This window comes from Monomorium pharaonis, chromosome 9, assembly GCF_013373865.1.
Source record: "Monomorium pharaonis isolate MP-MQ-018 chromosome 9, ASM1337386v2, whole genome shotgun sequence".
NCBI lineage: Eukaryota > Metazoa > Arthropoda > Insecta > Hymenoptera > Formicidae > Monomorium > Monomorium pharaonis.
In genome coordinates, this window is record NC_050475.1 from 3,746,162 (window position 1) to 3,773,870 (window position 27,709).

A 27,709-nucleotide genomic window follows, 5' to 3' on the forward strand; every position below is an offset into this window, starting at 1 on the left:
TAGAATTTGATAATTGGGTCATGGAAATTGGGTAATTGTTGTATTGAAAGAAGTAGTCATATTTATTCTTATTTATATATTGATCGTTAGGATGTTAACCGACTTAGGCCTGTTTCTACCAACGTAGATTAACTTTAATCTCGGTTTAATTTATTTGTTATCTTATTTTAGTTCCAAAAATAAGAAAGAGATAAAGAGTAAGTTAATCCAAGATTAAAATTAATCTACGTTAGTAGAAATAGGCCTTAATGATCTAATGAACAATCTACTACATGAATTACAAACTGCTCACGCCGGCATTTGCTTCTTGCTCGCGTAATCTTGGCCTATGTTCAAGTTCAGCGTTCCAGAACAGATCTAATGTCCCGCAGGGAATGGGGCGGGCGGAATGGCTAATGCAGAGACGATAATCCGCACACCACTGCCTTCCTACAGTCTGTCCGTTTACTTTTGTGGGGAGCCACGAGAATTTTCCTACTTCCTCGCATGCGCAACGTATACGAATAAATTCGTGTCGTAAAGAAAACGTCAGTGTGATTTATTTTATTTGCGCTGAAAAATTGTAAAGTGCTCCGAGGAAAATATATCACGAAATATGTAGGGAATCGTGACTATAACGTTAAAAGTATAACGTCCGATATTTATGGCTGACTTTTGTCAAAAAATACACTATTTCTAATGTAAAATAAAATATTTTAGCTATGAAGTAGTGATATTGGTGTCTAATATACTATTGAGAAACACTCTATACTTTACGTCAGTTTACATTTAGATACTGATTCAGATTATTTGCACGTAGTGCACATTAATTCAGGTGATATCTCTAAGAAACATAAAAGGATTTTATTCTTAACAATTCGTAAAACTTTTACGACTGAACCGTCTAATCCATATAGGCTATTAGGATTGTACTTTTATCTAAGATCCACAAAATTGGGTTGCCCAAATGGCAATTTTTCAGGCGAAATCCCCTCGGGCCCATAGATCTCGCGATTTACCGAATCTACTAAGTAAACAAGCTATTTTTCCTGGAAAATGCTGTAGAATTTTTTTTTTTTTTATTCCTTAACGGTTATCGGCATACACAATATTGGTTAAAGGCGGAGAAAAATAGCGGCGACAACAATTACTTTTGCCGCAATAATGAATTCTCACTGCATGACGTTCGGAACACGGGTAGTTCGTGTAGCGCGCTAAATACGTCTCGCACTACATAGAAAAATAGGGTGGCATTGTTAGGTGATTGAGAGCTTGAACGACGTAACCGGTGTAACCCAATTTGCAAATGTGCGAAAACATCGGAACGGTCGATAAAAGTTTTACGATAAATTAAGCATTGCTAGAACGTACGATCGAAATCATTTTAATTTTTAGCTTATTTTTATTCGCTTCAGTTTTTGTTTATATACGTTAAATAACTTTTTATAAAACGGTCGTTCTATCTCCCCCCTCTTTCCCTCGATTTAAATATCCTCGAGGCAATATACAATATCGTTTAGCGAAATAAAGTCGGGAGGTTAAAATTCACCTCATTAATATTTTGTAAACCGCTGAAGTATTCAATCATGTTGTGGTTTAAATAATAAAATTATATATAGAAGCGGATTAAAAAGCTTTTTGGTGAAAAACTGTAAGTAATTGTGTATATCAATTTCTCACGCAGCTCTTCCCCCTTAAACTCGGAATTGAATTACGCTTCTATAAAGCAATTTCAAGATCAAAGCCACGCCACTTCCGTTTTCGCTGTCGAGGATGGCGGGAAAATGGGAGGAGACGCGGAAGATTACGGATGGGATGAAGGCGCGCGGTTTCACGGCTTTCTGGAGCACGTCGCGTTACATCGCGATTAATTCATAAATTTTGTCATATTCAAAACGCCGTTTCCATCTCCCTTCGTAACGTCGCAATTCCATCACGTGTAGTTACACACAGTCGCTCTGTAACTTATCCGTTCCAGTTTTAATTGCGCCGTCGGAAAACTCCTTTTACGACAACTCGTCGACATTACGGTCAAATTATCTCGCGAAGAATAGAATTTTATGATTACGATTACGTAACCTGCTCGACTCTTAAAAGTTGAAAGGGATAAGATGGAAACGAGAAAGTTTATTTTATTTTATTCGATATTTTGAAAAGCATAGCATATTCGTGAACGATAAAACTATCGCCATATTTTTCTTGAAGCTAAAATATTTATTTTTATAATGCAGAAAGAAATATTTTTGAAATTATTTAAAAAAAAGCGATACGCTGTTTTGAAGTTTATTGGACCATTAAGATGTTAGAAGAGATTTTTCTATTTGTAATATAACATCTGTACCTGTAAGTTCCACTACTTAGATGAATAACTAAAATTTTCGGACAATAACCGACGATTTTGCTCAATCTGCACTTTCGTGGTTTCGCATCTTCGAGAGATGCGGCGAATTTCCAGTTAGGAAGGCATCACTACGGTACGTTTGAGCCTTCGGATAAAAATAGATCCATTTGCGAAATAGTCTCTTGCTCTCTTTTTCTGACCCTCCTGGCTTTCCCTTTTTCTCTTTCGCGGCGCATGTGTACATCGAAACGAAATTATATATATATTCTCGGAGAAAAGCGAAGTATCGCAAAAGAGAAGGGTGGTTCATATTCCATGCGATACTTTCGAGCTTTTACCAGCATGGAAAATACAATTTTCGCGAAATGCTTGCGATAAAGTAAGCGAGCGTACGGGATTTTTATTTTCCATTGGATTTTCACACACTCGGGAATTTCTTCGATTTGTCACGTGTCCCTTTCACCGTCTTTGAGAGTGAGGATAATACAAAAGTGCCATGACATTATGATATTCCCCATCACGTTCCAATAAATCTTCCATTGCGCCTTTATCACCGTGACTTTATTTAGAACATATATGAAGAAAATCTCTTTGCTAAAGATAGCTGAAAATTTAGCTATATAGATAAAGATCTGAAAACAATTGAAATAATTAGAGAAATAATGAGGGACGTTATAGTTACAGAATGCTGCATGAAATATTGATGTTCTGGCGGTTTGAGCGTTTTAACAATAATTATTTTTATATCTGTATTTAGCTGAATTTTTAGCAAAAACGTTTTTTTTGTGTATTGTGTAAACACAGTGAGTAAATGGAAGAAATAACAAGTTCTGACCATTTATTCTCACTATCGTTTACCGCGAATTGTCTATTTCGTTAAGTAGTCATGTTTGCGGGTAAGAACACACGTGCATATTCTCATAAGGTGTGTTTAAGCTGCTTTGTATGATGTGGTTTTGCCTTTCGTATTACATACCTACACTAAATGTTACAGCGTGGGAAATGGGTTAAAATTGTCTCACGACTACGGTAATCTTCTACGATGTTACGGAAACGACATTTAATTAGCGAGTGTCTCTACTCTTTTGCCTGTACCGTCATTATATATGTATATCAAGAAGATTTCGATCAAAATCAAAGTGGCTGTCATTTAATTTATTGCTACAGCAACGTCTTGCGGTGCCGCCGCGCCGCGTCGAAATTCTCTACTGGCGAAAGCAGGTTCCTTTTAATCAGTTTCATTGCCGAAGGAAATAAACGTTTTATTCTTACTTAAATGAATTTTTATAGTGGCGAAAATGGGAGATTTAATTTTCATCTTAATTTTACTTCTCGAGTATTATTGCAGAAAATTTGTGGAATAAATTATACGTGAAAATAAATGATGATTAAATAGTTATAAATATCTCACTTATTTTAACTTTTTTGAGTTCTAAAGTAAATTAAATTTAAACATAATTTTATATCCGATATATCATTTAGTGCTGAAATGCGAGGAATTTATTAATTAAATTAATACTTACATTTACAATCAAATTTTTGACATACAAATAAATTATAAAGGTTTCAATTTAATTACGCTTGAAAAAATAACTATAGAAGGAAAATTTCAGAAACTAATAACTTTTTTACAAATATATTATTATACAATTAACGCAGAATAATAAATATTATGATAAAATGATAAAAAATGTAATATCTATATTTTTTATGATGAATAATATCTAAAAGTAATATAACAGAAGTCTTCCCGAAAGTCTTATCAATCTAAGAGTCTGATGGCTTTAAATTCCACGTTTGCGCGGCATTCACATACAGCAACTAGTTGCACCGAGAATTCACTGAGAAAACGAATTATTTCCAGCGAAAATAGAAATTGAGGGAGATTTGCCCAAAATTGGCAGGTCAGTGCTTTCCTCCAATTTTTACGTGACGCTTCCTGCAGAAGACGACTGTATTTCTAGCGACTCAAAGATGCGGATTGGGACGGGATCACGTAACCGAGCAAGCTTATTGCATCTTGAATGCATTGAATGTTTAAGTTTCTTTGCACTGAAAGAAGGAATTGGAAATGCAATATTGAGAAAATCATGATTAAAGTTTTAAGTTTTTTTTTTGCAAGAGCTACTTATTTATTTATCTTTAACTACAGATTTTGCTACTTAACATTTTATTACTAGATAATTTTTCTTGCTTACGGGATCTGCTATTAAATGATATTAAAAAAAAATGAAAGCAAGGATACATATTGTATAATTAATATATGGTTTTATATAGAATATTATTTATCAAAACTTATATTATTGATTAAAGATTTTATTATTCTCTGTGTGTGTAATTATTTGAATAACAAAGTGTGAAAATTATACATTAATTTTCCTTACATTGATATCGTTCATATGTATTTCATATTACGAAAATCCGTTAGATTTTGCTTTGCATATCCGATTAATATTAATACAGATTTGCCAACAATCACATCGATAACTCTTTCAAAAAAAATTTTTTAGTAATGAATTATACACGCCACGCATTTACATAATATATAGAGATGAATTATACGTAATATATGCATGATATATAACAAGATGGATGTTTGTGAAAGTTTTACTAGCTTTTTTCTGAACAGAAAAAAATTGATGCATATTAATTAAAACTTTTCGAGAACTTTCCTCGAAAATTATCATAATTATATGCTTATAAAAGTGACAAAAAATTATTTATTAAAAATTACTGGAGCGGGTTGATTTAAGAGAAATGAATTATTTGAAAAAATCACTTTATGGTTACAATATGAATATTCTAAGTAAATAAGAAAATATTATTGTTAGCGCAGTTGTTAGGCTAAACTTAAAATCTTAAAATCGAAAACTCATGAAAAAATATTATCTTTGTAATTATAATTAAGAAAATTTAATATAATATTATATTGCTTTTTAGAAGAAGATACTAAGCAAGTACTAATGCGCTACAGCGTCTCGTCTAGAAGTGTGAGCGTATCCAGATTAGTCAGATCGGTCGGTGCAATCCGATGCCGCAAGGCAATTAGAAATTTGAGCGTTAATGTCTAACGTTTATGTTAAATGTTAGAGACTCTAAGAAGAGCAAAGCAGAGTGGCGTTTAATCACGCGACGTGAGGAACGGTAAAGTGCTTGTGCTGGATTATGGATATTGATCATGCTAAGCCACAAAGCACTGCTCGCCCAAAGCGTGCTCTTTGATGCGAGAGGTGAAAGAGAAGTTTAACTTCCAAGCGTGAGTTGTTGGACCGCTGCATTAATAGGCGAAGGCGTGCTGCCACTTCCTCCGATAGCTATAGAGATCTGTGCATTGTGCATTGCCGTGAGTGCTTAATTCGTTCGCATTTCCCTGCCACTTACCGGCGGCCATTTCTCACGGCTCTTCCGTTTCCTTCTCCTCGCCTGGCGATTTTCCCGACCTCGGCAGCGATTTCCCTTCTCCGGACCCGTTTTCACTCTCAATCGAGCGTTTTCGTGTCTAATTGGCCCGCCGACAGCAACTCGGCGACGTGCAAAACGCTCTTCCTCGATCTGTCATCCCTCCGCGCGAGGGATGCGTCATCCTCTCCATTCGCTCTTAAAGATGTGCCGGATGTCACATTTTTCGATCATCGATATACGTCTCATTAAACTGCGATGACGATTTTTTGCCTGACATGCGCGTCACTCAGCCTTTTAGGAAGACGTGACGAATTGTCTAAAGATGCTAAAAGACACAAAATCTGTAGATAAAGAGCTAATAGTAAATAGTACCGTTTCGGATATATCTCTTATAATTGAAACAATTAATATTTTTTTTATCATGCACAAGTATAAATTTGAAGTTTTCCAAGGACAAGGAAAAATATAATATCTTATTTAATATAATAATGGTCGTTGATTTTGTAAATGGTCTGCTATAGCAATTTATCTTTTCTGCATTTACTCGCGCCATCATTATACAGAACATAGCGGAATAGGATAAAAATATTTCGAGGAATGATACGAGAAGTGATTGTGGTCATCCGGAATTCGACGTGTCACACAAGAGAAGAATTCACTAGTCTGTTGAGCACATCGCGCGAAATATCGTCACCCCGACGGGCGCGTCCGGCGGAATAAAATCACGTGAAATACCGGGACTAGATTTCAGACTTAATGAAGATGTGTAACGCGGCATGAAATTATTTCTGAGCGAATTGTTAATCGAATCAACTCGCCGACGTGGACGCCGGGTCCGGACGTTTTTTCACTTTTGTGATTAATCTTTACGTGGCGGATGAGTTTTGAATGACGAATAAGATTACTTCGAAATACTCGCTACGTTTCCCCCTTCCCTCCGCTGTTTATGTATTCTCGCTGCGAATAATAATTTTAAATACGAAAGAGTTACAAAGTTTGTGCGATATCTCTTATGATGATTCGCGCAACAAGTAACTTTTGCTACGTAAAATAATGGATAGAACTGGTACTACGATATTGTTGATAATAGAGTGATTTATTGCTCGCGTTTATTCGTTCATCATTTGTATGATGTTTACCTCAACTTCTCGCGTACGTGTAATTAATCCTGGCGCACATAAATCAAAAAGTTTGCATAATCGGACATCCACGACATAGTCGTTGACAGTTAAGGGTGCTCTAAACCAGACGTGCACAGACATACATGCTCAAGAAATTTATCCAAAATAAACGTGACAGGAGCAAAGCGTGATAAGAACATCGAGCATCTTTGAAAATTGGTTGCTCTTATATGCGAATGCCGTAATGACGATGAAAAGTTTGGGGGATAAAACAACATAGATTTTATTTTAATCTTACAAATCTCCAATCTCATAAAATCGTCGTAAAGGGGCGCGTTAATTTTGAATCAGAAAATACCGCAAATAATACAGGAAGCGATATTCGTGGCAATAAAATGTACGCGGTTGTTCGCATAATATCCATTATTGGCGCAAACATCTGTAAAACAGACCAAATATATTTAATCTATGCAAACGCTGGCACGTTTGACTGCGACGGTTGCTCGTGTGAGTGCATAATTATCGCCGAATCGAAGATTGACGAGCATCGCGGCCTAATTATCTTTCATTTTCCCCAGGTGAAATGTTCGGAAATTCGAGAATTATCTGAACTGAAAATCGTGCACGTGCATACACCGTTCGCATTCTCTCCCGCGGAATATCTTAAAAGTTTATCCCTCCAGGCTTACCGAGTCTCTTTGAAGGGAGTTCTAATAATGGATGCGGATAATGTTGGCTTAGCGCATCTTCGGGATCTTCTGATTAATAATACATTGTTCTTTGTCGCGGTTACTGTAGGCGTGCGACTCTGAGAACTCGTTTTCTGTACTATGAAATAAACATAAGCATTGTTGTATCCAAAGATTCAAAAGCTTTCACAAAACAGAATAAGTAACATTCATGAATAATCTTTCACCATAAGTATCTTTTGCAGTAAGAGATTATTCATGTATATTAAGTATTCTATTTATATTTGTTGTTATTGCTTTAATATCATTAATTACTTAATGTCTCCATAATACGTGCTGATTACGTTTTAAAAATGTGATAGAGTACTTATCAGAATTTTAATCATTGTATTAAATCAGATGTATGCAGAAATTTATGGACGGCATCGCGTATATATAAGTGTGATAATTTATCGCTGGTCGGCTTGGTACGTTTAGCGGTTTTAATAATTTGAAACACAGTTAAATTCATGTTTTCATGGAAACCGCGTTTCGGCGCTAATGTCGCGAATATGGAAATGTTATTGCAGGTGATTTTACGCCGAGGGACATCTTAACGGGATAAAATTTCGCGATATTGTATCAGATTTTGCCACCCCTAAATATGCATACCGAATAATCGTTGTCTGTTGTAAAATGCTGGGAAAAAAGCATCTATATATAATTATGTGCTTACGTTCGGTGGAATCCAATTTTATCTAAGGATAGATTTAATATTTTTGTATTTTTTAGCTGAATTTAATATAAAATTTTTATTTTTTGTAACTGTACTTTTAAATATTTTACAATAAGATTTATACCATTAATCTTTAGGCTATCTTAGATGAGGTGAAATTAGAAATTTCTTAAAAAATATTAAACGAGAGATTGGCAAATAGAAATCTTAGAATTTAAACTTTAGTTAATTGTAAATTAACTGTTAATTTTTACTTAATTATAAAAAGACGGATTTTTAACATTTTAATGCAGTTAGTTAACGAGACTATTTTAGGTTGCTTTTTTATAAGATTGAACTGTAAATTAAATTTGAAATATAATTATTCATTTCACTATAATACACGAGTATATTATCGAAGATCATTTGTTATTCTGACTAATTGGTGGCATGCGTTATACGTATCGATTATGTATCAAATGGCTCGTATGGGAACCTGAATTATGGTAGTATAGTAATTTATAATTCTCAACTTATACAGCCTCGCACCGCACTTAGCTGTAGAATAGATTGTTTCAATAAGTTATAAAATAAAACAAACGATAGCTGTTGAAAGTGACATTGTTTTTATTAAAAGTCTCGCAATAATTCTACCTGCTGGCAAATTCTACAACTTCTGTGGTTAATTTTGCCTGTTTTAATGTGACTCAAAATAAAATGATAATTACGTATGTATATACATACATACATAACATGAATTTCTCTCAGACAGATGCTACCAGTATGAGGATTAAGGCAAGAGAGAGGTGATTAACTGCCTCGACTTTATATTTTCCGCGGCCCGCGGTGGCAGAGGTAACAAGGTTTATAAACGTTTTATGTTCGTTTCTCGTCTCCAGCATATTATTTCACAGCTGGTGCATTCCCTGCGCGGCACGAAGTTTACGTTACGATATTATTCTAATATTTAGAAGAAAGTTTTATCGCCTGCAGACACATATACACGCAACATATGAGGGGGATGAGTTGTCGCGAAATTTCTACCGTTCTGAAACCGTTCGACCTATTTCTTCTACGGTCGTGAATAAATATCGGAAAGTTGACTTCTTTATTGCGCGTTTTACTCGTGTTAGAAAGCTTTCACGAAAATTCACCGCTTCGCGTCTTTGCTGTGGAATATTTCATTAACATGGTCCATGTTTTTGTGCGATCTTTCAAAAGTTCTGAACGTAGCGTAAAATTCCATGGAACCGAGATGCGATAAATCTGCCATATTTTCAATTTTTTTTCCTTATTTCTTTCCTTTTTTTGTATATTTAAAAGTTCATTATATGCACATTTTAATTCGCACAAAGTATTGAATATACATAATCTCTCAAAAATATATAATACAAATATTATAATCTCAAAATATTATTGGAAATTGTTATATTAAGGATTTTTTTTATAAATTGATTGGTGACCCTTCCAAACTGTCATCATGGGATCTTTCGACTTTGTAACTTTTTCTGAAACTTTTCTTCTTTTTCCTTTTTTTTTTTAGGTAAAAGGTCATGAGAAACTTTGAAGATGCCCGGGTGACACCGGGTCATTGTCTGTCATATCGACTTTTCGTCAGAGAGGTTTTGTAGAGTATGATCGGGCTAAATCCCGAGACAAGGGTGAAAATAACTTGATGACGACGAGTCGGTTTCATATCTCTTCCGCCGATCTGATGGAAGTGCAGCTTTCATTCATTATCGCCGTTAATCGATTCACTCTCGTTACTCGTTCATTACAGTTGGCTTAGCATCGTCCTTTGTCGATGTACGTTCATCACGAATTATCGGCGATATCGCCATTAACATTTTGCAATGCTAGCAAATCAACGCAGAGAATGACGCAGATATCGCTGTTTATTCGACAAGCAATTCATTTCTATGATAAATAGTGGCGGTTATTTTCATTTGATACTTGGATACACATCGCATGTATGCAACTTCGAAATAAATTAATAGATATATTGAAATATATATGATGTAAATTGACTATGCGCCTACTTTACCTGGTCTTTATTACGACTAATTAATTTCCGTCGACATACGCGCATCCGTAATTTTCTCTGCACTTACCATAATGAAAGGAGATAATGAAACTTGTGATTATGAAAGATTAACCTAGAAAAGTTCAGTTTTGCAAAGTTCTACGCGCATTTTACGATAATTGCATTAGACAGGAAATATTATGCAAAGAGCTATCGCAAACTATTTCAAACATTCCTGATCTTTTTATTAAATTAAAATCAATCTTCGAATTAATCGTCTTTAATCGAGTCATATATATATTTTACATGTTAAACGGGTCGCTAGTTCGGTAATGGAAACTGATTACGAGATTGACGGTATCGAGTCTCCTCGGGAATCAAGCGCTTCTTTGTAGTGCTTTCAAGTATCGGCGAGTATTCGTGTGTGTGTGTGTGTGCTTACGCATTTAACTGGCACAGCTGACAGGCTATATGACTATTTGTCCATGTACACCATCCACGTCCCACGCACTCGTTCGTGTTCTGTCAATGTGAAATGATTCTCATTTCCCATGAGTCCGAGCTAACGCACACGAGCTAATAGAATATTGATTTTATCGTAACACAATCAAGCCGCCCTATCTGCACCGGCTTGATACATCGAATAATTTTCCTTTATGATACATTTAATCCCAAGCTAACGCAGCATCAATAATTATGAGGAAACGACATTACATAAACGACGACCGTGCATATTTTAGAGCTTTCTTTTAGTCCAGCGATTTGAATTATAATTACCGTCACGAAATTCTGATGCGTACCAAATTAAAGGTGAAAGTCATAAATCAGTTCAAATAAAAGCATGAAATGGCTATGTTGTTAAAACAAGAGTTGAATGTAACTTAATACAACACGAACTCTTTTCTCTTTTATTGAATTTTTTTATTGAAAATCCAAAGTGTTACGTTCCCAGCAAAAGACATTTTACACATTTCAGAAGCTTAAATCCCTTTCTTTCTTATTCTCGTTTTCTCTCTCTTATTCTCTTACAATTACTCTTATTTATTGTGTAAATGTCATGTCATAACAAACCTTGTTAGTTTATTAGACTCTATTAATTTCTCTAATGCCTTCAGAAACACATATTCCCGGAACAGCCGTCAACTTCTTACCGAGAAAAGTTATCTACTTTACAAAATTAATGACATTATTTTGTAATGACCTAATCATATTTGTCTGTCAATTTTGTTTTATTTTATCTATATTTTATTCTTTATTACAGTGAAATTATTATGATTAAATAAAGTAACTCTTATGATGGATATAATTTTACAGCAACAAAAATTGTGAACTATTTTTATAAATAGCAGACAATGCTATTTAAATGTAAAATTTATTGTAAAACGTAAAAAGCTCAATATCGAATTGTTTTTATTAGTAGTGAAAAATATATTGAGATTTTCAAATAAAATGTCATGAATGTAATTTACATACATGCATATAAAATAGTTTGGAGGAACCACAGAGCATGATTAATTATAAAATGACATTGATTTTTTAAACGACAAACATTTTATTATTTGTCCAGTATAATTTGCAGTAAAATGTAAAATTGCAGATTAGTGTCGCTCTTTCTATGTCTTTTTTTTATTACTTGTATTTTGGTAAATATATTTTTTTTAGAAGTCTAACAACTCCATAATTTTAACAAATTTTGATTCTGTTGAAAATAAAATTCTTCAAAGATTCATTGAAAATATATTTCTAGTTATTAGAGTAAAACATTTTTTGCCATGTTGCTGATGCAACTGAATGTTTATGACAAGTGCTGTAAGAACATAACGTGCTGTTGTTCAATTGTTTTACGGTCAACTGCAATCTCAATGCGTATTGTTGATAGTTCCGCATTATGGACGCGGGCGAAGAGAAATGCTGGATTGTTTCGCGCACGGAATGGAATACTAGCGCATGAAAAACGTGACGTACTCCATGTTTCATGAAACGGCGTATTTAATTTCAGAGGTAAATCTTTTGTCGCGCCTGAATGGAAGCGGTAATGATGTTTCGCTGATTGCGCGATACTTCGCAATTACCACACAACTTTATCGGTCGCGTTTAAAAAGTCCGTGTATTACTCGTATAGATAATAAGTAAGGTATAATAAATAAGATATCTGATCGGTAAGATCAAGTAAGACGTTATCAGAAATTGCGTTTTATTCAATTGACGTTTGCCATTTTTTAAAATTTGTGTCGAGAAAAAATTTTTGTGAAAAACTTGTGAAAAAGATTTACATAAAGAAGCATCTGAACGCTTTTACCTCAACATTAAGTTATTATAGAAACTAAATTTATAATTCGCGTACATCACAAATAGGGAAGAGTAAACTCATAAATAAACACGCTACTGATGTAAGGGTTTGTTAACAAAATATATAACGAGGTGCCTTTTCTATTCTGCAATCTCCGCTTAATTTACCTAAGATTACACACTGACGTGCTAAGTTGGTTGAAATAAAGCGCACTTCAGCAGCGAGAAAGTTTTGCGTGTATTAAGACGTTCCGCTTGAAGTTTAACAATCTTTGAAATTATGGAATCGAGATCAACTAATTAATTATAAAATTTATAAAATAGAAATTTCTATGTTCTATTAATTATTTAATAGATAAATATTGAAAGAATTAAAAACATTTTTGACGTAAAAGTCGGCGATTTTTTTTTACAAATTGTTTTGCAATATTTATAAATTCTATTTTTCATAAATCTACGTTCGAAAAGAAACCATTCTATTGTAACGTGTAATGATATGTAGTTTAATAATTTTTATTACATATATATGTTTTATAATTTGATAATTACTCGGAGATTACGTTGTATGAAAGCATTCAATTAAATGTCGTATTTACGCTCGAATTATATTTCCATTCAATCGTTTATCATCATTATTATCAATGTCAATTTCTCCGATTTACATTTAATTGCCGCGTTTGCGAGCCTGGCTTATAACGGTTTATTTTACCCCTTGATTACAATTCGCTGTTTTGGTTATTCTTACCTTTTTCCCCTGCTTTTGATTAATACCCGCCAGCTACTCTTCTCACGCGCTCGTTCGACAATCGATTCTCCAATTCTTCGGCCACACGAGAGCAGAATTCTTTTCACTGTAGGAAAGTTAAACTTCGCTTAACTTAACCCAATATCCTGGTCGTGTTCGTTTTATCCCGGAAGTGAAGACGTAGCAAATCGGTCGGTTAAACCCCCTCGAAACTCGAAACTGCGCTGAAGGGACCCCTCCGTCCATTTTTACGAGCGTTTCGCATCCGGCTGCGGCCAGGGCAGAAGAAAGTCACGTTATGATCCTCGTGATGGATTACGCTCTTTTGCCTTGAACTTTCTTCATGACACAAACGACGCTTATCAGCTAGTAGGTCAGCGCTTTTTCACATCCACGGAAAAGCAGCTTCCGGTACCACCCGGAATTTATAATGTCACGGAATTAGATACATGCTCTTGCGCGAGCGTCTGGAAATAGATCATCAATCGATGTAGCAATTAGCATCCTCACTTTAAAGTTATTTCTGACGATTAGATAAAGATATTATTTCTATATCTTCTCTTAAGTTTCTTTCTTGACAATATTAATTTGTATATTATTTTAATACCGGTAATATAAATTAATAACGATTAATGCAAATAATTTCTGTATTTTAATCTCATTTTTGCGAAGATCGATGTTTTAATTAAATTCGATTATTACATTTTTCACATTTATAAAGCAGAATGAATTCACTTTATATCCGCAGATTTTTATGTTATCTGTTTATATAAAGAATAAAAGAACGAATATTACTGTGTATTTTTTTTTACGAAAACCGACATAAAATAATTGCGATATACATTTTCTGTTCTTTTATATCGCGAAATAAAACCACTTTAGAAAATTTCTTTTCCACAACACATTGTCATGAGTTTAAAACATTGTTTAACACTGATGATCATTCTTCGTTCTTTCACCCAAAGACGAAGCAAGAATTCTTATAGTGTCCCAGTTAATGAGAATTCGACGATGAAACGGCCATCGTGCCTTTCCCACGTGTCACCTTGTCGAAAGTGGTCGGGAAGATAAACGACGTGGTAGTCCGTAACATTTTCAACGACGTCGCATGAAAAGGTGCATAGCCATTTAATTAACACCATTTATTTGAAACGGTAGCCGCTAAAATTGTATCTTACACGTGAAATGAAATCTCTGATTGCATCGATACAATTTTGAGAGCCCGTCTGCGTGACGCAAAACGTGCCCTGCCTGTTTTTTAACTGTTGCGTGTTGCAATGTTGGTACAATAAATAATGCCCCGCTTGAAACTTCGAACAATGCGCCCGTGGATTGGTTTCGAGATTCGATCTCGTATAAGATCGGATTGCTCACACGTCGAAGTGCATGCCGCGGGAAACATTTGCGTGTCGCCTGGTAGTTTTACTGAAGGGGATATTACTCGTACTTTGAATCAAATCTATCCGAAGTACAGCACCCCTTGTGAAAATAATGAGAAGACGATTGAAGATTGTATTTCATGTTTGTCTATTGTTCGGTTATGTCGGTAAAAACGACCAAAGTTATACAGAATAAAGTCAACGTTGGTGCAAAATAAATCCTAAAGGGCGACGTCATAGTGGTAACAGCCGAAGAATGCGGCCGCAGTTTTTTCGATAGCATTGCTTTGTAGCAGAAACGCGTTAAAAAGAGAATGCGCAGAAGGCTGAATAAAAATTGCGGGCGAATCGACCGCGATATGTTCGCGCGAACAAATGCTTTTGTGTACGCGAAAAGAGAAACGCAATAAAATATAAATATTCAACGTTAACGAAACCGAGGGTGTATTCCGCGACAAAAGGGATCTTTTTCGAAGTTATAGCTCTAATCTGTTATTCCCTCTAACGTCGAGAAACGCGGAAGCGTGAAATTCATAATTCACATCTGACGTCAACGTGTCGATAGTAAGGAGGAAGGAAAAGTTATTCCGACGCGAAAGTATTACGAAGGGAATTTCCCTTCCATAATTTCTGACGATCGTCTCGCGGCATATCCGAGTCATACGTACCGGTGACGAAAGCTTTAAAGCCAGCCGTTGATCGATGCAATTGGGCGTATCGGAAAAAACGAATCCCCGGCTTTTGTGTATGGCAGTCCGCATTTACTCCGTGCAACAGCGGCGCCTTTGTTTCTAATGCAGACACCGGATTATGGCCGCTACACGCCGCAGCGTGCAACGAGGCGCAAAACTGCATCGACGGGAGGGCAAAACTACACCCCCGCTGAAGACATATCGAGAAGGGGTATCGAGCCGGTAATGCGGGTGGCTTTGTCGTACTCGTGCAGTAAAATCCCAAATACGAACGGAGCAAATGCGGATCTTTTTCTACCACTCTTTCTCTCTCTTTCTCCGTCTTTCTCTGTGCATCCAATCGTATCTTCCTTTAATCTCGCGCGAGCCTTAATGCAACGATTTCCATCCTTCTTTATACAATCCAAGTTACTCGATTTTCTGACTTGGAATAACTTATACAGTTTTTGCTATAAACGAAACGTTTCTCAGAGTAATATATGGATTTTGAGATGCATCCGTCTATTAATGTTATTTAGAGTATATGTTATTTTTTAAAATTATATCGAGCATATCAAATGCATATCGAAGGTGTCAAATTTATTTCAGAATATTTATTTTAGTGATTTCTTTGATACAAATATAACAAACTTTTATCTTACTGTATCAAGTACACAAGACGGTAAAAAGATATGAAAATTAAGATTTCACTACGCATTTTTTACAAGATTTTTTATTATAATAGTTGAGTATTCGGACATGCCGACTGTGCTCAGATGTGAAGCGCAACCCTCAGTTTGAGAAATACGTTATTTTAGTAGGAAATAAAGTGAGTCTATAAGCAAAAAAGAGAGCAGTTTCCCTCGCGAGCATTCACCGAAGATTCTATGGTGATCATCAAGAAACGAGAGGACGTTCCTTTTTATCACTTTTACCCTCCATGGCGGAAGGGTCGTTTCAGAAATTCTTGGGCAGATAAAACTTTTTTTGCGATATTTTTTTGCCAGATAATGACAATAAGAAAGACGCGATCAGGAAGTCTTTATTTGGTTTCGTAAAAATTTGTGACAGCTAAACGGGTTGCTTTTAAAGAGCTGAATTTATTTTTCTTCAGTTCTTACGTCATTTTTTCAAGAATAAACGGAAATATATTTTGAAATATAATATTTCTGTAATTATGTGTAATGTTATCTATTATTAAAAATTAATTTACACTTCTTTCAAAATAATCTCGGAAGAATTAAAATAAAATTATATTTTTCTCTTAATTTTTTCAAGCGCATCCAGCCTTCCGAAATCTTGACAACTAAATATTCTACTAAAATCTGCTTCAAATAAAATATAAGTTTTATTCTTAGTTAATAAATAATTTAAAACGCATTGACAGGTGGTTTTATTTCCGAAGTATAAATGACTACGAAATTGTTTTTCTCTGTCGAAAATAGATTAATTTTAAACTGAAAAATTTGATGAAAGATTGAGATATTTTGTATTAAAACAATTTCAACGTTGAAAAAAGAAGAATGAGGCCAACAGGCCTCAAATTGAATAATTTTAAATGAAGTGAAGAGGCACTCAACACTCAGTGACATGCATAGGATCGATATGTTCGCAGGTGATGTAATTGGTTTTGCATTTTGCAAATAGCGCGTCCTTATCGCAGTGTACAAAGCGCTACAAACTACGACGATGTTGCAATATTCAGAAGCTACAGGCGGCCCTAGGGAGAAATAGTCCAACACTAAACAACGAGAAGTTACGGCACTGTTCAACCATGATTCTCGCGTTTACTTTTTAATATTCGCTGTCCACGACGAATAATTCTCGACATGGTTATTGTCCCGCAGTGGCACTTGAATGTCACGTGAAGTGCGTGACCGATGTAAAAAGATTTGCATTTTTACTTGCATTAGAAAAATAATCTGTGATTGCAATTCGAAGTAGAACTTGCACGCTGATGTCATATTATTCTTTATTAGAAATTCACAGTTATTCGTCTAATAAAATTAATATATGACCTATTAATAATGTCGACGTAATTTTTTAATACATTATATATATAATTTAAAATAAAAATAAAAATTTTGATAAATATTTTTTTGTTTAGAGTTATTTTAATAAATAAATGGATTTATATGTTATTAAAAACATATTCTACAAAATATAATTTTTATACAAAGTTCTAATATATTAGTTACCTAATTAAAATTATCTACAAACATGTTCCATGTAGGAAAATTTTGTATACAATAGACTAATTTAATTTTCTTTATTTCCGGTCTAATTTAATTCAGCGTTGCACACGTGTTAACACGTGTTCACGTGCTGTTTACCCCAGTCACGATTGCAATAAAACGCGATGGTCTTTGGAACAGACGTACATGCGAACGCAAGCTAATGTCGAAATGTCTGCCCTTTGCAAAAGCAGATAATTATCTGTAATTACCAGTTGCATAAGCAATATTACAGATTTTGCTTTGCGCGAGGGAAGTCGGTTTCATGGAAACCACCTGTCCATCAAACAATTTATGACGCAAACGGATTAAAAAGGGATACGCTTTGTACATGCAGACAGCACTTGCTAATTGTTACTGTATGAAATTAATTTTTCACGAAAATATAACTGCATATTTTAAAAAATTACGTACTCTCGAAAAGAAATATTTTTAACCCGCATTTACGTATGCAATTACATCTGATGTCGAGATGATGTAGGTATGATTTAAAAGAAACAGCGTCCGAAAGGAAATATAAATGGGAGTTGTCTGGCGGGATGCGACTAATTAAATTATTTCCTCCAATGTATTTTTCTCCTTTGCCTTGATATTCTTGAAAGATTTCATTATTTTACAAGCATCGACAGTAAATTTTTGACAAATTCTTAATATGTTTCTTTTTTATCTCGATCGAATGTGTTCTTTTTGCTATCTTAACAAACACAGATGCTAACGGAAAATCAAGGGATACTGGATGGTATAATTAATCACGCCCGATTGCCTTTTCTTTATACTTCAGTCTTTCTTATTCTTTTTCTTTATCGGAAGATAAATAATCTAACGATGAGTAGAGTTTACTTAAGATCAGCGATGAAATAAGATTTTGCTTGTGTCTTCGAGGTTTAATTTGTTGAGCTTAATTTTGAACGTTAAAAATTAATTTCACCGTTAAAACCTTGAGATTGAAACAACTGTCATTTTTTTTGTATACTTATATTGTCTCTGTTTTGGATCATGTAAAAGGATCATGCTCCAAGTTTAAAGCATCCTACATTACCGCATTTTATGCTCGTCTTAAAGCCCTTCATGTTCGCATCGTGATTTTCTCGCATGAGAGAAGCCTTAAAAAGTTTAATTTTCTAGTATAGATAAGAGGGCTGCAAGTAAATGGAAGAGAAAATAAATTAAATGAGTTCTCGAATTCTATGAAGTGTTCTAGGAAATCAATATTGCGTTTAATTCTCTAAAAGTAAAAAATGTCTTGGCTTATAGAAATTTGGCAGCGATTTATAAATAGGTATTGGAAAAAAAGAAGCAATTAAAAAGGAGCTATTTAAAGAGACTGAAGTCTCTTTAATTGCACATTGATCTGGCTAATTGAAAAAGTTCAGACAAAATTTATCGATTTTATTAATGTTGAAGGTACATAAAATTTGAAAAGGCATCTTTGTAAGGCAAAAATTACTAGTAAAGAAATTTTATCATAAAGGGATGAATAGCGAGATACAATTTAGTTCTCTCAAAATAAGGAAGAAGAGGATAAAATTCGATAAGTACGCTGGAAAGAAGATCTATATCGGAAGTATCTAAAATCATAATGTTTACAATCCATTTCGCGTTTACCACGACGAGCTGCTTAAGAAGCAATATTCCAGTAAAATTATTATTCGAAAAATGTGAAAGGCATATTCAAGCCTGAGAGTATTGTATTATCAAGGAGAGAGGAGCGAAGTCCCTCACAAATAAAAATGAGACAGTTATCTATAACTGAATATCAACTCAAATAAAAGAAAGTCGGTTAATGTTCAAGATTTCACGGCTTGCATCTCGTGATTGAATGGATACACATTTTAATATCGACAGAATGGATCGGAAATACAATATGAATAAAAATCTTATGGAACGGTAGTGAACGACGCGTGAACGACGTGTGCACATACTGCGCACACGATTTGTTATATGCGGTTTATTATATCAAAGTACAATGTCAAACGTACTTTTGCACGATTTTGTCAGTTACACACATCGTTTATTCCTGCCGGTCTATTGTTTGATATTACATTCAACGTTTCGGGAGGCTTTTGTGACGGCGTAAGTGACGTAAAGTGTACAGACTCGTATGCGGATTTTAGAGAATGTTAATATTTAGGTAAGCGGAGCGAGCATACAGCTTGGAATTATTTTGACCTGTTTTTGTTAGTCGGCATATAGAATTATTGTGTTAATTACCGTCGTCGATCTGATTTAACTCTCTTGACGCGTTAATATTTTCGCTACCGATATCCGGCGTGTTAATTACATCAATTCCATCTTAATTTCTTTGTTACGTGGCATTTCATTTATCGGTCACTTTCAAATTAATATTTGCAACGCGATTAATGAATAAACGATTGCTATTTATAGTTCGTCTCGATCCTTTGATCGACCTGACGCCACGGGCGTCATATTACTACATAATTAAAGCTATCATTTTTGTTATCATTTACAAATACCAATATATTTTCATACTTTTGATATAAGGAAAAAGAAATAATATATCAATCACTTATGTTGAGAATATTTTGACTATACAATATCAATTAAAAATTATCAAAATTTACGCGATTTCACATAAAAATTAACAGCAAATTAAGAAACTTTTACACTAATAATAAATTTGTATTTAAATTTTACACAAATATTCAAACGCAATAATAGAACAATCTATAAAATTAAAATATTTTTGCCTTAAAATATGTGACACATACATACTTAAATGTATCTTGTTTTCCGAATGAAGCCAGATAAATTCAATAAACTTGCCATATGTATTCCCTGAGACAGCACGTTTGAATAAGTGTATCTCTCACGCTAACTCGGACAAGCACTATAATTGAGTCTGATCAAAACCGGACCTCCTTTTATTCCCCGCTGGCCCGGGCGCACAATCGGCGCCGGTCCGGGGGAAAACTTCCCCGGATCGCATCAGAAACGCGCCCGGGACCGTGTCCGCCGGACACGTTCCATCGCCACCGAAGTTTCCATCGCACGCTCGAACTCATCAGCGCCGAACCGAACTATTTCGGTTGGAAGTTAGAAGCATCGAGGTTGTTCCTTGTTTTCGCCGAACGCGATCGAGAAAAGACGAACATGGTTACCGATAGAAACTTATTCGTCCGCCTTTCTCTCGTCGAGGTACTCAAAAGCGAGAGCGCGAATTTGGACGGAAATTAGTTCTTGCTCTGATAAAAACCTAATTCTATTTATGCGCGTTACGTTATGCGGGGTTTTCCATTAGACTCTCGCGACTCGAGGAAGTGAGATGCGAATTTCGATGGAAATTAATGGTCTTGTGCTCTATCCAAGGGATGACAATAAATTAATTGAATTTTAATTGTACGTTAGAGAAGCTATTCAGTTGAGGCTTAAATTGTGAGTACGCTTAATTACGTAGATAAGAATCGAGTTTAATTTAAATGGAATTAATTCGTTCTTCGGGCTGACAAAATGTGACTCTCATCGCGACATTCTTCTGTTAATATCTAGTTGTTCTTTCCTTTTAAGTGATACGGAGAGAAAGGCAAACTTGTCCCCGGCCCGAAACTTACATGCCTACACTTTGAAATTCAATTCGATTACTTAATATTAAATTACATTGCGAATTGATTTATCATCTTTTGTATTCGCGAAAGTGGAAGGGAAGACAAAGGCAAATTTGATATCGACGTACGTGCGCCCTTTTTAGTCTCTCTCCCTCTTCCTCTCTTTCTCTCTTCCTTTTTCTCTCTCTGCGAGGACAAATTTATGTTGAAATTAGTCCGATCTAGCAAAAAGGGCGGTTCTATCGGCGCGTAATTTCCGAAACTGTGCACGCGACGCGACTGACATAATAAAGGGGACGCGTCGCGTGAAGCGCGAAAAAACGAGTTAAATTAAGTTTGCCTCGTTAGACATCACGGTTAATTGAATTTGATAATTTTACGCGGAACAAAATCGAGTCGACGAATATTACGAAGTCGGCGCGAAAAGTTAATGAGTTTACGGCCGCAGCTCGCAACTCGGACGATATTTTATTTGGACAGCTATTAATGTTACTTTAGTCACTTTAAATTTATGAACAGCTGATATTTAGAATATTTATGGATATTTCTCTCGAACGATTTTTCTCGTATGCTATCTCGCGGGCTAAATCGACCGTAATTCCGAATCTAAATCAGAGTCTTCGTCTATAAGAGCAATGGGAAACCTGACCGCCGCCGCGATTTTGGCGAGTGTACCAAAAGGAATAATTAAATAAAGCCGGATCCGCGACCCGGAAAGATAAACTCTCTACCGACTTGGCAAATAGAACGACGAGAGTCCCGTGCGACCCAAGATCAACGAAGGAGGAAGCCTCCTTGACGAAATTGCTTGCCGTGTGCAGCGGCGGTTTGTTCGTTGCTTGACCGTCTTGAGGTTTGCCGTATAGAAAAACTCGCAAATATTCATTCGAAACATTAAGGACCAAATTTCTTGCTCAAAAATAAAAATCGTTACGCGCGTAGATTTTCTTAAGATTATACGAATACGAAGAAATACCACTTATTTATTTCAACTTTTTATTTTTTTTACATACATGACGTTTTGATTTAATAAGTTTAATTTATTTGTCTCTTTATAATTTTACATTTTTTACTGTGCTTTTACTTATTATGACATTAACTATTTATTTACTAGTGTTATTTATTTTTTAAATCTTTATCTTAAATTTTCAAAATTTTTACGCCTTATTATAGCGCCAACTCCCATTTGCCCATTTATTATCTTATTTGTTTGAATTTTTTGAAAGTCTATTTAAAAATTGCTATTATTTTATTATTAACTGTTTAAATTATGATGCATACGAATACTATTATAGGAATAATTATCTTCTATATGCGATTAATGTGTTTATTATTAAATAATTGATTATTGATGTCAAATAGATACATGGTTAACTGTGTTAATTACTGAATAAAAGCTGTTAGAATAGCATTTCTCGGACAATTACATTTAAAAGTAATGCGTTTAAATATCAATTACATAAATATAATATAATCGATGCGTAATTTATCAAATAATCGTAGTATATGATTATACTTAATAGTCAGTGATCGCGAATAGGACTCAATCTTACTGTTGTACACTCTTGAAACTATAAAGCTGTCTTGAAGCTATATTTATTGAAGAACGCTATTTCGTATCAATGGACCTCGTAAAGCGAATGTGAGTCTTTATGTTTATCGGTTTTGCTCTTTGAGACTTCGATTCCACCTAAACATAACACAGGGCTTTTACGAGAATGAAAGGAACGAAGGTGTCAAAGCTTTATCATTGTAATTTTTTACGTTTACTGTCGCAGCTTGCACTGAATTCAACAGTAACAATTCAGTGTTATGATATGTAAGAGACTTTATTACTGAAAGAAAGGCTAATTTAGAATTCAGAGAATCATGAAAATCAACATAATCATCATCCTACTGCTAAAATCGTGAAAATAATTGTTTAAAGAATAATTCTCATTATATTAGATATGTTTTTTATATCAAATAAGCAGGTGAGAAAAGTTTAAGTTTCAGTTTAAAACAGAGTTTCTTTCAGATTCAAAACTGTAACATTTACTGTGTGTGACAATTCTAAACGTGTACTACGGATAAAAATTTCCGGAAGCGTTTGCCTCAACCAGTCTCTATCTCGAAATACCACAAGAATCCTATTCCGATTCTTTTAGGGCGTTAACCCACTCTTGTTGTCCGAGTCTCAAATCACGTACGTTTGTTAGTTGATCCAAAAAATAATGCAAATGCAATAAATAACATTTTCCTTTTAATATTAAACAAACAATTATACTTTGTCGGATTTTCAATCTTGATCAGAAAATTAGTAAATTTTAAATAAATCAATTTGTCGTAGCAGTTAGCATTTCAAGTTAAAAAGTGCTAGTATATTTTAAACAGATTGTATTATTAATTATGATATTACAATGAATATTATATAAAATTGTACGAGACATGTATATATTCTTTGCCACATAAATTTTAATTACATTTTACATAAATTTCTTTAAGCCGCTTTATATTTTTGCCAAGCTGTAAAATAAATTTTTGTCATATAAATCAAGAATTTATTTGTAGTAGCTAATGTATGAATACACACTTTCCACTTTATTTTGATTTAATGCATCGACACTTATGTTTTAATTGTTTTTACAAAACGTTCGATTCTTTTATTTTTTTGCAATATTCCCTACAATGTGTATTATTACGCTGCAGTTTATACATTAATATAGCTCTTTCATGGCTGACTGTCTCATTGAAATCTCCAGAGACATGAAAACGAAAGAAAATGGTCTACTAAATGATTCTTCCGTCTTCGTGATGATAAGAGAGAATTGCGGATCAGCGAACTCACTATGATATCAGCGCCATACATCTGAACTAAAGCACTCGCCGCGTTAATTTCACCATCCCCAACGGGTTAATCAACTCACGATCGACTGGACCATCGAGTGGACCATTGAAGGGAATACGTCGATTAGGATTAAGGGTACCTAATCAATCGGGAATATGCCGATCTTCGAGCCGATAACTCCATTCAGGGAGACTTACGAGCTAAATTTTGTTTGAGCAGATAAACAGTCTGAATCGTGATTCTAGATCCATCCGTGCTAATCCTTTCACTTGATCTCGAATCGTTTTAAGTCAGCGCGTTAATTTATCGGGATTTCAATGGCACTCTCCAACGCGAGAGCACTTCCGCGAGAGCGAAAGTTATCCTACAACATCGAGGAATACCTCGAGGATCACGTTGTCCGCACGAATGTTAGCCCTTGATCTTCCACCTGGTCTTAAATCCCGACGCATTAATCAGCTGTCGTCTCATTCCCGAGTGTCTCGTCCAGATTTCACGGAGATGTGAAAATCGGAGAAACGAAGGGAGGAAGAAGAAAGGTGGAAGGTGTCGACACGGCCGATTTTTGTCGCGATTTTGCCGTGAGTTTTTTTTTTGACGGCAACGAACGACGGGGGAACCACGAGGGTAGGAACCTGCCGAAGGTGCGAGGAAGCTACCCTCTTCCTGTGAACCGGCACGCACGTTCTCTCCCGTTCTCCCGGCTCGCGAGACGAGAGAGCACTGCGTGCTCCTCTGAAAGCAACCCCTGATTCGAAGCCGCGACCCTCCCCCGCTACCCTTGCTCCTGAACTACCGCTGCTCCTCCCTCTCGGTCTCTGTCCTTTCTCTCTCGGTATCTCTCTCTCTCTCTCTCTCTCTCGAGCTTCCCCTCGCTCTCGCCAGCTTCCCACTCCGTATCTGTTTCTCTCTTTCTCCTTTGCTCTTTCTCGTCTTCACATCTCCTATCTTTCTCAGAATTCTATCTTAGCTTTGTCTCACTGCCTACGCTGGCTTTATTTTCGCACTCTGTCTTCCTCATTCTACACCTTATTTGACGCTCTCTTCTCGCTCGCAAGAGATTCTACCCTGCCGAGACGCTGTCGTTTTCGCGTACACTCAATTTCGGGTACCTTCAAACTGTCCCCCAATGACGGCGAGAATTGGCCGATTGCCAATTTTTGCGGACACAAGAGTGAGTTTTCTTAAGGCCGTCCACGCCTACGTCAACTGTGGGATTTTACCACTTAACCGAGACTTTGCTCATGCCTTTACGGATTTACTTCTCATTTTGGAATATGTACTTTGTGTTGGCCGACATTGCTGTTTTCCTTAGCACGATCTTCTTGCTATAATATTAGTGTAAGGAGAGATGTTACGACAAACTAGTTTAAAAAAGCTTGCCTCAATCTTGCTTTTTGTAATAAGGTTTAATGGTATTATAACTTACAATTTGTTTATGTTTGTCTCTATATTTGTTTTTTAATCTGTTTATTAAACAGTTAGAAAAAAATTACATGCTTTCAAAAATCTAATTTTTTATATAAAAAAATTTTTGCACATTAATATCTCTTATTTATTACTTTTACGAAAAAATTATTTGATATTTCAAATATTGATTTACGCAAAATTTAATTTTTGAATGAATTTTTAAGATATTTCTAGAAATTTTTAGAAATATTTATTTAGAAGGTAGAATTTTATTTATATAAAAAAGAATAAATGTAGATCCCAATGTTTAAAAATGAACAATATATTTATAGATACTATATAATGCACTACTTCTTTCATGACGTTTATGTGCGTTTTTTTCTATTATTTTTTCTATTATTTTTATACCAATTATAAAATATTTTAGATTTATTTCACGATTTGAATAATAGCTCTAGGAATATTGCAACGGATAACAAATGGTATAAATTTTCTTCTAATTTTTAAAATATTCTTGTAACATATAGCAATTAGTCCACTTTTCGTAGTGAAATTAAAACCTAATCTCACATTACATTGCAACATGCAAAATCAACAGTCCGTTAGTATTTCATTATTTGACGGTGTAAAATTTACTGCAGTCATAAACGAGATCAGGCAAAGGGCAACAAGGGGAAACGCATTGTATTTCAGTCGCTGTATTTAACTCGATGTGTTTAACATTATATGCAAAATGCGCGTTGGTTCGCGAACGCTTCTCATAACGACTTCAGCGAAATTTTTGTATACGTATAATGTTTTACATGTTCCAACACTCGCATAAGAACAATGCGCTTACACGTCGTTTCCGTGACGTCACTTGCAGCGCTTTACAAGCGGGTGCCAACGCATTTCATTCAATGACTAAATCTCATCCCAGTGCAACTTCCCGCTAGAATAATTCTACACGTATATAAATTATAGTAATAAACGCGTAAAACGTAAAAGCCACAATTATGCGACAGAATACAAAGTTCAAATAATTAGATAAAATAATTAGATTTTTATTTAATGAGGTAATCAGATAAAAGCTAAATTTTTTTGACTGATTTTCTAACATGGCTAAGAAACTTCTATATTTGTCAGATTTGATAGCGTACCTGTTTCAGGATATGTGTATACGTTTGTATCTTTTTTTTATTCTCATAAATCTTCTTGCAGATGTGTATATCGGTTGTGGGATTGATTGTAGTACATTTAATTAAGAGGTGGACATATCGGAAAAAAGTCAATAGTTTCCGTATGAACTAACGAAGTGCAAATTCATAGAGTTTGTTCCGAATAATTTAGAGATATGCAGTTCATGCTTGATCTCATCGTTATACGTTGCATCTTGTTGCACTGAAGTATGTGCATTAACAAATGCGTGCTGTATACATGCTTAGCACAATATCGTTGTCAATTTTTTTTTTATTAAACGAATATTTTTTCTATTTACTAGCTTGTTCCACAAATATTTGGCATTTATTCTAAGGGATAATTTTTATTATACAATGGATTTATTCTTTCATATGATCAGACTTACTTGTGATAAGTACTTTTCAATGTGCGGAATCGATCTATATGTATTTTTAACTAACAAAGATTTTTAACTAACACAACCAAGTGTCTTCTTATGATTTTAATGAGCTTTAGATATGTTAAATTGTAGTTAAAGTATAGTTAAAAATAAGATATATTTTTTATAAACAATAATTCGTGCACATTGAGAGGATAAAAAATCCTTTAAAAAATAATTTCTTTACATAAAAATTTTTTACTAAATTTGATATACAATTTGTGGGACAGAATAATCGGCAGAAAATGAGCAATTGTCCGAATGCGTCATATAACATGTAGAGTATTACAGTAATATAATTAGAGATTGTAAGCAACTGCAAGAAGCGATTAATCATTGAGCTGCCGGCAATTTGGTATTCATACACTAGTCCGCGCACGATTCTGCGGCATCGAACCGCATGCATGTTGCACAGATGCGTTTCGGCAGTTACGTAGAGTGCACTTGTGCTATGCACTATCGGTCTGCACGTTACTGCAGTATATATCATAATACAGCGTCGTTCAACCAACATTCCGCCGGAGAGAAGTAATTTTTTTATGATTTTAATCGCGTATTTGACGAACTTACAAAATAACAAAATAACCTACAAAAATGAACTAAATTAAATAAAAACTTGTAAATAAAATTATTCAATCTACATTCTCTTAAGTATTTCGAATGTACACTTATTTGAGTTACTTTTACATAAAATATGAGTATGCTTAAATATTTTTAATTCAATTAACGTTAAAAATATATATAC

At 34.8% G+C, this 27,709-nt stretch overlaps 2 protein-coding genes across 10 annotated transcripts in view; one reads left to right on the plus strand and one right to left on the minus strand.

Moving 5' to 3' along the window:
* LOC105833544 overlaps nt 1-25,443 on the minus strand; it is a 47,779-nt gene extending 22,336 nt beyond the window's left edge. For 2 of the 9 annotated variants that reach the window (XM_036292337.1, XM_036292336.1), the window contains exons 1-2: nt 24,155-25,442; nt 5,702-6,047 (exon numbers count right to left, since the gene is read on the minus strand). In XM_036292337.1, the coding sequence (XP_036148230.1) occupies nt 5,702-5,711 (10 nt within the window). In that variant the 5' untranslated portion in view covers nt 5,712-6,047; nt 24,155-25,442. Of the gene's footprint in view, nt 1-5,701; nt 6,048-7,532; nt 7,672-13,283; nt 13,553-24,154 lie in introns of all 9 variants that reach the window. The other 7 variants (XM_036292335.1, XM_028193393.2, XM_028193394.2 and 4 more) reach the window with 7 other exon arrangements.
* The window catches only part of LOC105833541 (midasin), a 90,876-nt gene that overhangs the window by 31,298 nt on the left and 31,869 nt on the right, over nt 1-27,709 (plus strand). The gene's annotated exons all lie outside the window — the stretch shown is intronic.